The sequence below is a fragment of the Muscardinus avellanarius genome, assembly GCF_963383645.1.
Source record: "Muscardinus avellanarius genome assembly, chromosome: 15".
NCBI classification, from domain to species: Eukaryota; Metazoa; Chordata; class Mammalia; order Rodentia; family Gliridae; genus Muscardinus; species Muscardinus avellanarius.
The window spans coordinates 60,397,177-60,408,257 of record NC_137801.1 but is presented as its reverse complement, the minus strand read 5'-3'; the positions used below and the strand labels follow the sequence as shown (position 1 = coordinate 60,408,257).

Below are 11,081 nucleotides of genomic sequence, written 5' to 3'. Positions count from 1 at the left end.
CTGGGTCATAGATTTACAAGCAGTAATAGAAGCATCTCCCACTCAGGAAATCCTTAGATTTGTCTTCCTAAAGATAGAGCTTGTAACTTCCTTGTGCCTATTTTAGACATGCCTAAACAAACAAAAAATTCCAACCACTACAGAACATCTTCCTCATAATGACGAACCCAGGCGTGATGGCGTATGCTCCTAGTCCCAGTACTTGGGAGGTTGAGCCGGGAAGACTGCAGGTCCTGGACCAGCCTCAGCAACTTAGACCCTGTTTCAAACTAAAAAATAAATAAGGCTGGGGCAGTAGATCAAGAGGTAGAATACCCCTGGGCTCCCTTCCCAGTAACACACACACACACACACACACACACACACACACACACACACACACACACACAATCAAATATTGTGGCAGCCTTTAACTTCAGAATTTCCTAAGCTGACTGCTTAAAACCTCAACCTTTGATATTAATATCTTTGCATTCAAATATTTCTAACTACTCCTTTGTCCAAAAAATTCTTAGTATTGAGAGTTGGGGCCCTCTTTTTCAAATCCCTGATTCAAGGAAGAGCAAAGCAGCTCAACAGTCTGCTTCTAATCTTAAAAGAAGTATTTACTGGGCCACAGCTAAATTTGATGTTAATGGTAAAGGGCGCAATTCTCCAAGTCGACACTTATTACCTCCATGATAGGTTTCTGCACTCCAAAAGCCAAACTTCAACTGGTCTATACATAGTTAAAACAGTCTCTAATTCTTTCATTCCTATTTCAAATATTTTGTGGAAAGGACAGTCTTCTCCAAGCTTTTCTTTTTCCTCTGGTGGGTGAGAGTTGAGGGGGTAGACAAGGAGGAGACAGTAAGTCTATTCTGCCAAAAGAGAGAAACCATTTGGACTCCCCTTACCCAGTTAGGTATTTCACATCTGTGGATAAAACAAACCAATATACTGTTATAATAGGTACAGATTTTGTTGTCATTGCTGTAGTGTGGATGAGTTGAGCAAAAATATGGTTTAAACTGCCGGGCGTGGTGGCACATGCTTGTAATTCCATTATTTGGGAGGCTGAAACAGGAGGATCGCCATTCTCAGACACCTCAGCTACTTAGTGAGGCCCTCTGCAACTCAGTGAGACCCCGTTTCAAAATAAAGAATAAAAAATAGGGTATAGCTCGGAGGTAGAATGCCCCTAGGTTCCATCTCCAGTACAGTAAAAAATAAAATAAAATAAAATTGTTTAATAGCTTCCTTCTTCCCAATTTTAGATGCTAAACAGTACACAGAAAGATGCTTTAGGATGCTTCAAAAATGTTACACTACCTTTTTCTCTCCAGCTCAAGTTTATTTCTATGACTAAGGTTAAATGCAATGTGGTGAATAAAGCCACTGATCTAGCCTTTACAGGGTTGTTTTCATCTGGTACTGGGGATTGAACCCAGGGCATTCTACCTCCAAGCTATACTCTCAACCCTCTTTTTTTGCAACAGGGTCTCACTGAGTTGCTGAGGGTCTCATTAAGTTGCTGATGTTATTCTCGAACCTGCAATCCTCAGTCTCCCAAGTAATGGGATTGCAGCCATGCACCACAATGCCACCCCCCTTCCTTCGGAGGTATTCACGCATGCAAACATGCTTTCCTGTCTTTCCTCTTGGCTCCCTCCCTTGACCTCAAATGTGGCGTTTTCATTCTTTGAACAGGTTAACTAATCTGAGCCAGAGGGAAAAGTGACCCTTTAAATCTCCCAGTACAAGCCGGGCGTGGTGGCGCACACTTGTAATCCCAGCATTTGGGAGGCTGAGACAGAAGGATCACGGTTTGTGGACAGCCTCAGCTACGTAGGCCCTTTGCAACTCAGTGAGACCTGTTTCAAACTAAAGAATGAAAAATAGGACTGTAGGTATAGCTTGGAGGTAGAATGCCCCAGGGTTCCAACCCCCGTACTGGGGGGTGGGGGAAGCATGTTAGATAGCCCTGTGTGCTGGCACACACTGATAATCCTAGTACTTAGGAGGCTGAGTTCCTGGCCAGCCTCAGCAATTTAGCAAGGCTCTCAGCAACTTACTGAGACCCTATTTCAAAATAAAATAGGGCCAGGGGTAAAGCCCAAAGGCAGACTCCTGAACACCATGTTCAAGCCTCAGTACCTTAAAAAAAAAAAAAAAAAAAAGGACTGGGCATGGTGGCACATGCCTACAATCCCAGTACTGGAGGGATTAGCAGCTCGATGCAGGTTCAAGGACAGTCTCAAGATCTTCTTAGACTCAGTAACTTGGTGAGACCCTGTTTCAAAACAGAAAAGTGGGCCAGGTGCAGTGGTGCACGCTAATGACCCCAATACTTGGGAGGCTGAGACAGGAGGATCACAGGTTTGCAGACAGCCTCAGCTACTTAGTGAGGCCCTGTTTCAAAATAAAGGATTAAAAATAGGGCTAGAAGCTGGGTATAATCCTATCATTTGGGAGGCTTTCCTGAAACAGGAGGATCACGGTTCGCGGACAGCCTCAGCTACTTAGTGAGACCCTTTGCAACTCAGTGAGACCCTGTTTCAAAATAAAGAATAAGTATCAGGTTCATTTCAAGTGATGGTTCTAAAATTACCAAGAGTTAATAAACTCATTCAATTGCATAGTACTCTAAGTCTGTGGGTAGTGAAAAAAAAAAAAAAGAACAAGGAGATTGATATTCCCTATCAATAGGGAAACAGCTGCTACCACATTATTCTTCTGGCAATGAAAGACACCAGAAGCAACCCTCAGGATATCCTGAGGACTGCCATCAAGAGCAATGATGCACGCCAGGCGTGGTGGCGCACGCTTGTAATCTGCATGCTTGTAATCCCCGCGCTTGGGAGACGGAGACAGGAGGATCACGCAGGTTCGATGCCAGCTGTGCTGGCTTAAGAGACCCTGTTTCCAAAAAAAAAAAAAAAAAAAAAATAGATCTGGCAGTGTAACCCAGAGGTAGAAGGGCTTCCAAGAACCCTAATACCACCAAAAAAAAAAAAAAAAAAAAAAAAAAAAGTAATGACGCAGAAGAACATGTAAGTTCACAAGCAAAAATACTGGTCTATTCTCACCCATCACCCCTAAGACTAGAATTAAAAAGAAGGGGTCATTTAAATACACTTTCATCCTGCTTTTGTTATCTTGAAAAAATTATGCCTGTAGCTGGGCGTAGTGGTGTAAGCCTATAATCACAGTACTTGGAAGGCTTAGACAGGAGGATCGCAGGCTAGCCTTAGCAACTTAGCGAGACCATTTCAAAATAAAAATTGGCTGGGGGTGTATCTTGGAAGTATAATGTTATTGGATTCAGCCTCCTCAGAAAGTCTAGAAGGCCGGGATTGGTGGCGCACGCTTGTAATCCCTGCACTTGGGAGGCGGAGACAGGAGGATCGCACAGGTTCGAAGCCAGCTGTGCTGGCTTAAGAGACCCTGTTTCCAAATAAAAATATATAAAAATAGGTCTGGGAGTGTAGCCCGGAGGTAGAAGGGCTTCCAGGAACCCCAGTACCACACACACACACAAAAAAGGTCTAAAAGTCTACAGATGAGCTAAAGCATCCCTGAAGAGAAGCAGGCTACACCAAACACGGCTGATCCTGTGAAAGCCACCGTAGATCTCTTAGGACACCTTCTACTATAGCTGTAATTTATCTTCATTTCTAGTTTTTCATATGTAACTAAAAATTACACAAGAAACAACCAGCTTCGTCAATAAGAACACAAAGCTGAATGTAGCCTAACAACCAGCATAAAATACTCAGTTCATCTTGGATTAGAAAAAAATGAGAGTAAGAATATGAAACCAAAGAGAGAAAAATGTTACAGGAAAAACAAAGACAAAAGTCAAACTTTGAAAAATCTGATTTTATTTTCTGAATCAAAAAGAAGTATATTCATGTTAAATTTTGAATGTTTAGCTTTCCACTGATCTTCCAAAACACTTTCCAGATATTAACAGTGCTCAGAACTATGTAAAAGTTTACATCCAATACCATGTTTTCTAAGAAACCCTTCAAGGTATTGGCAATTCTAATTTAAAAAAAGAATTTTAACCATCATTGAAAATTTAAGTGACAATGGGTTTCACAAGAGCTAAAACTCAGATCTTTTTTAAAATATATTTTTTTTAATTTCTGAGGGACTCATACCTGACAACTCCAGTTAAACAATACCTCCCAACTCCCAGATAATTAAATTCACCTTAGAACAGGAAAATTATAAAATGGAATTTCTAAGTTATTATATATATATAAATACACACACCATTTTAACTATCATGTTTGCTAGAAGAATTATGAAATAAAAACAAATTCCACATGGAAGGGACAAACGATGAATGCTCTTCCACGGTTTTACTCAGGAGTCCATCCGTTCTTTGCTTTCTACCCTCATATTCTGAAATCATGACCAAGGCCAAGAGTCGACCTGTTTATCTGAGCTTAGCAGTCAGCAGGCGCTGGTCCTACACACAGAACAGGTCTAACAAAAGCCCAGGACTCAAAAGGCTAGGTGTTTACAGAACCATGATTTTCGGAACACCTTGGAATTCTAAAGTGACCCAAGAGCCACATCCCCAAATCAAGTAGCCATTATTTGTGGGCTATTCCTGTGTACTGAAGCATGTCCAGCATGCACACAAACTTCTATTTGTTCAAATTGAGGTAAAAAAAAAAAACCCTTTATATTAATAGAAGTTTCGTAATTTAAACTAACCTTCTTTTGCTGCTTATTTCACAAACTAATTTTTAAGTTTTCTCACAAAGATATTCTGAAGATAATTTTTTCTGATTTCACTCATCTGAAACCTTAAGCCACTTTTCTTTCAAATCCATTGTTAGTAAAGAATGTTTTAAAATAAGGGAAACATTTCACCCAGAATCTGCATTTTGTATTTAGTGTGATACAATTTCTCATTATTTTATTTTAAAAATTTAAGAACCCATGCCTGGATATTACTGGATATTTTTTCAGGTAATAAGCGATGTTGACAGGACTCAAATAGAATTTTCTGATACATGCAGGAAGCTCTGCTAATAGTTATGACATTCCAACCATTTTTTCAAGCATTAAAAATGGCTGCAAATTAGCAGTTATGATTACTTTTCAGTACAAATATATATTTAAATCTTGATTTTTTTTTTTTTGGCCAACATTCTAAATAGTCTAATTTTACTTCATTCCGAGGTCTCAGATCAAAACAAACAAAAAACAAATGAAAATTACTAACTGGCAGTAAGTCCCATATTCTAATGTTATTTTTAACCTCAAATTGTAACCTACTGCCAGTTATTACTTACATGCACCTGCTTGTTTAATTGAATAAGCACTGGTCAGTTACGTAAGAGAAAATTTGCGAGAATGGCACTTGGTACTGGTCACCCTAATGCTTCTGAAGTAAACAGCATTTAGAAACACCAGCTCTTAAGCACTTTTTAACCTGTAATTTGAATTAACAAAAGCACTTTTAAATGTTATTTTCCATCGATAAATTCTATGAAGTCTAACCCCAGCTAACATGGTTGATTTAAGAAAAAATAAAATAAATCCCTAAGCCACATGGTAATAGAATACTACACTCGCTTTTTATATCATATGGAAACAGTTCCAGGCAGACCAAAAGAAGAAAACTTGTCAAATTAAAGTACTGTAAATAAAATTTATCTCAAGTACCCCCAAGCAGAAAACCTCAAAAATCACAATCAAAAAGACTACCCACTCCCCCGCCACACAAAAACCCACCCCAACACGTTTTAGTTCTGAGCTTTAACGTTCCCTAAGATGTTGAGAGGAGAAGCTTTAAGGTACTTAAAGCTGCAGCAGTAACTGTTGAAAGCGCCACACTACAGAGGAAAACGCCCTGAAGGGTTCAGGGCTGCCCACCCCCCCACCCCACCCCAGGAATAAGTAAAAGCTCCGATATAGGTTTTCTTATGCTAATAAAGGCGGACCACCTACAGTGCTAAAGACTAAGACTAGACAGATTAAGAGCAGTAAAGTGAAAATAGGAAGCCCACAGGAGTGGGCTATTTAGAAGAAGAAAAGCAGCGACAGGACCCTTAGCCCTCTGGTTGTTTGTAGGGAAGTGGTTGATTAAACAGCCAGATGTACCCACATTAACAAAAATTTAACAAAGCTTCCCCAAGATACCAGCATAAAACGACCTTTTCACTCAAAGGGCAGAATGCCTCTTCCCCGTCCTGAAGTTGAATGAGTTCAAAGGTTGGCAATAAAGAAAAAAAAGGAACCGTTAGGGGTGTGATGGGAAGGAGCCTTGCGCTCTACCGAACGGTCACACCAAGTTTTTCCAGCACTCGGACACCCTTCTCTTGGTACTCTTGTCTCGTCATCCAAAAGTTGTCTTTGTCTTTCATGATGTCTGCCAGAACCGCGCCACCCAGGAACACCATGTGCTTCCTGCGGGGCGGGTCTTCAATTCGGATCTTAAATTTCTAGAGGAAAAAGCAAGGATAATAAATATTACGTGTGCACCGTGCTTTGCACTTCATGAAAATTACTTTTCAGACATTCCCTTGTTGAATCTCACAACACCCCGCAATGAATTAGGACAGGAAAATCTGGTATCTGAGGCACAGAGACATTAGTAATCTGTCCCCGCTCATGGCTGGGTGGCGACACATCTATTCCAGCGGGTCCCAACTCACACCCGCTGCGGCTCTGCTCCACTGTCAGCAGCACCTTTCACTCAAGTGTCCTGAGGTGAAGACGCTGAGTGACCAGTCACCTCGCTGAGGGCCTCCAGGTGTGCCGACGGCAGGCTCCCATCACATACGAACTGTGAACTGAAGCTGGAGAGGACGACGCGGATGCTTTCAAGAGCTGAATGCCACTGTGACTCTAGTCCTATGTGACAGAGCAAAACTGAACTCTCTTCCTTCGCTCTTCTTTGGGGGAGGCTGGGGACTGAACCCAGGGCTTTGTGCAGCCAGTATGCACCACCACTGACCTACTCCCCAGCCCTGAAGATTTTTTTTTTTTTTGGTATTGGTGTGAACCCAGCCACACCCCAGCCGGATTTTTTTATTTATTTGGAAACAGAGTCCATTAGGTTGCTGAGACCCTCACTAACCTGCAATCCTCCTGTCTCAGCCTCCCAAGTACTGGGATTTCAAGCGTGCACCACCGTGACCAGCTGAAGATCTTTCTTTTAAGCAAAACTCACTTTTTACTGTCTCAAATTCAAATGAAATGTTCTCAAAATAAATAAGGCCAAATATAGTCAAAATCTTGGAGAAGTTGGAAACAAAATGAACACAGTAACCAAAATTAAAGGCAACTGAGAAGAATTTTATACTCTGTAGTTACTATTAATTTTCTAAAAAAGACAAACCCTAATCTGTATGGTCACTCAACATCTGAAAGAGAAACCTTAAAATGATAGGGCAGTTTTCATTTGGGGTCACAAATCATGCAAAAAAGACTCAGTTTACTATATTATCTGAATTATTATGTCACATAAACAAAATGTAAGAATTTGGTCATCAATAACATAGAAAACCATAAATTTACTTATTAGTCAATTCTGAGACCAACCTACTGTTATTCTGCTTTTTCGCTCTTAGGTAGGGGTCAGTTTCTTGTAATGAGCCAGGTAACACTTGAGGCTCTTCAGGTTTTGGGCCACTATACACACCCCCCTACAGGACAGCCAGAGGCAATATGCGACAATGGATAACACGATGTGAACAAGTGGGCCTGGCTGTTTTCCAGCAACATTTTCTAAGGGCTGTAATGCCCGCCGTGGCTCTAAGGGAAACTAGCCCAGGCCTGAAGATGGGCTTCCCCTGAGGCCCTGCCAGCTGCTGGGGCTCTCACACTGCCTGCCTGATCCGCAGGTTTGGGCCAGTTCTTGTTCTTCATTGCTGCTCTATCTTTCCTCCCGACAACTCCGCCAGTGCTCGGGAACGCATCCCATCAGGCTACTCCACCCACCGGTCCTCCTAGTCAAATTCATCCACAGATCCCGTGGACACGGACAGGTCTCCAGGCTCATTCTTCTGACCCGCGCCTGGCTCACGCCTCTCGTGCTCTCCCCACCATCTCCCGAGGTTCTCCTGGTGCCTCTGTCCTTCTCTCCCTTACACTCGGTTGGTTGGCAAACCACCACCCTGAGTTACCAACTCTACTTTGCACCTGCCCTTGAGCAGCCGAACAAGCTAGGAAAGGAGAACATCTGGCCTTCAATGTCCACAGACAGCTGCCTGGCAGTCCTCCTACATTTCTCCATCCTCTCTTCCAGACAAGATCACCACTTCAGCCTTCTCCTCCATCTTAAGACCCTGCCGCCTCCTCCTTCCTCTCACAGCCTAACTATTCTCTGTCCGTCTTTGTTCCCTTCTCCCCCCAAGATTCTATTCCCTATACCAGACTTACTCATCCTTTCAAAACATAAGTCAGATTCTGTCAATTTCTCTACTCAAAACTCTCCCAAGACTTTCCACCCCACTAGGAGGAAAGCTAAGCGCTTTACGATGGTCGAACCAGACCTGCCTCCTTGCCACCTTTCTGACCTCATCTCCAGCCCTGCCTGCTCTCGCTGCTCCGCCACACTGGCCCCTGGGACAGTGTCTGCACCCAGAGGGAGTTCAAAAATGTTTGCTGAATAAACAAATGATCACCTGTAATGGACTTTATTATTATTATTATTATTTTGCAGTATTGGGGATGAAACCCAGGGTTATTCTACCTCTGAGCTACACTCCCAGTCTTATTTTTAAATTTTTTTTTTCTGTATTTTGAAACAGGGTATCAAGTTGCAAAGGGCCTAAGTAGCTGAGACTATCCACAAACTGTGATCCTCTTGTCTCAACCTCCCAAATGCTGTTATTACAAGCATGTGCCACCACGCCCGGTATTTTTTAACTTTTATGTGTAATTCAATAGTTTTAAAAATGAGTGGCTCTTGCTGGGCGTGGTGGCGCACACTTGTAATCCCCGCACTTGGGAGGCAGAGACAGGAGGATCGCACAGGTTCAAAGCCAGCCTCGCTGGCTTAAGAGACCCTGTTTCCATAAAAAAAAAAAAGAAATTATATATACATATACATATACATACATATACATACATATATATATATATATATATATATATATATATATATATATATATCTGAGAGTGTAGCCCAGAGATAGAAGGTTTTCCAGGAAGCCCAGTACCACCAATAAGTAAGTAAGTAAGTAAGTAAGTAAATAAATAAATAAATAAATGGCTCTTTTCCAGTCTTTTAGTTTTTTTTAATGTATGTGGGCCCATACTCAATTAAATTTCAACAATTTAAGACATATAGGAACTCTAAAACATTGTTGATGGGATTGCAAATTAGTGTAACCACTTTGGAAAACAGTATGAAGGATCCTCAGAAGAATGGGAATGAACTTACCATTTGATCCAACAATACCACTTCTGGGCATCTAGCCAAAAGATAGGAAACCAAACTACCAAACTAATGCACGTGTATCTATGTTCATAACTGCACAAGTCACCATAGCCAAACTATGGAACCAGCCAAGATGTCCATCAACAGATGAATGGATTACAAAACTGTGGGATATGTACACAATGGAATTGTACTCAGCCATAGAGAAAAACACAATTACATCATTTGTAGGGAAATAGATGGAGCTGGAGGACATTATGCTAAGTGAGATTAGTCAGACTCAAAAAACAAGAAATCAGATGCTTTCGCTAATATGCGAAGGCCAGGGACAACTCTAGCTGAAGAAGGAGATCCTACAGAGGAGCAAATAAGGCGACCTGACTGAGGGGATGGGAGGGGGAGGAGGGAAACTCTCTAAAGCACAGGATGTACTTAAACACACATCAAAACCACTAAGCCAAGCGTGGGAAGGAGGGATGGGGTGGGGATCGGGTGCGGGCTAATGGCACGATGGGTGCATTTATGTCTCCACAAGTCTTTTATCCCATTAAGATGCACGACTACAATGCACCAGTAAAAAATTTTTTTTAAAAGACATATATAAAAGATAAAACATTAGTGTCTACAAAACCTGCAATACTCCATAATATGTAATCTCCTTATCTAAAAGAGATGACCAAAGACAGTAAGACAAGATCAGCGAGTGACCCCAGATTAAATGACCTTTGGTTAGGTGCATAACATATACAGTATACTGTACACAGTCCAGAGTTTTTTGAGGGTATGCCAGAGAAACATGTGTGTGTGTGTGTGTGTGTGTGTGTGTGATTTAACTCAAGGGCAATTCTACCTCTAAACTTCACCTCAGCCCAATTTTATTTTTTACTTTGAAACAGGGTAAGTTGTTGATGGCCTTACTAAATTTCTGGGGCTGGCCTCAAACCTGGAGTCCTCCTGTCTCAGCCTCCCTGGTACTTGGATTATATAAGCACGTGCCACCATGCCCGGCTTACTTTAAAAGTTCCTATTGTACACATCAACAATTATCCATTATATTCTGTTTCAAGAGCTATGATCGTTACTGGGAGGCAGGGTTTTTTTTTTTTTTTTTTTTTGAGTACTAGGGATTGAACCCAGGGGCATTCTACCTCCAAGCTACATGCCTAGTCCTATTTTTCTCCCCTCCCTCCCTCCCTCCTCTCTCTCTTTCTCTCTCTCTCTGTCTCTGTTTCTCTCTCTCTGTCTCTCTTTCTTTTTGGTGGTACTGGGGTTCCTGGAAACCCTTCTACCTCCAGGCTAAACTCCCAGACCCATTTTATATTTTTAATTGGAAACAGGGTCTCTTAAGCCAGCAAGGCAGCACAATCCTCCTGTCTCCACCTCCCAAGCGCGGGGATTACAAGCGTGCGCCACCATGGCCAGCTAATTCTTTATTTTAAAACAGGGTCTCACTAAGCTGCAGAAGGCCTCACTAAGTAGCTGAGGTTGGCTGTGAACCTGCAATCATTCTGTCTCAGCCTCCCAAATGCTAGGATTACAAGCATGTGCCACCACGTCCGGCTTGACAATGGAAAAGAATTAAAAACATAATTGGGGAGATAAGTCATATGTAACAGCCAGAAAAATAACCAAAAATAGCCGGGCGTGGTGGCACACGCTTGTAATCCCAGCATTTGGGAGGCTGAGACAG

At 41.9% G+C, this 11,081-nt stretch overlaps 1 protein-coding gene across 2 annotated transcripts in view; it reads right to left on the bottom strand.

Annotated features, from left to right (window-relative positions):
* Window positions 1-6,275: 6,275 nt before the first annotated feature.
* ACTR2 (actin related protein 2) overlaps window positions 6,276-11,081 on the bottom strand; it is a gene marked incomplete at both ends in the record, with an annotated part of 44,577 nt that continues 39,771 nt past the window's right edge. For both annotated transcript variants that reach the window (XM_080711500.1, XM_080711501.1), the window contains one exon: window positions 6,276-6,446. In XM_080711500.1, the coding sequence (XP_080567626.1) occupies window positions 6,276-6,446 (171 nt within the window). The remainder of the gene's footprint in view (window positions 6,447-11,081) is intronic.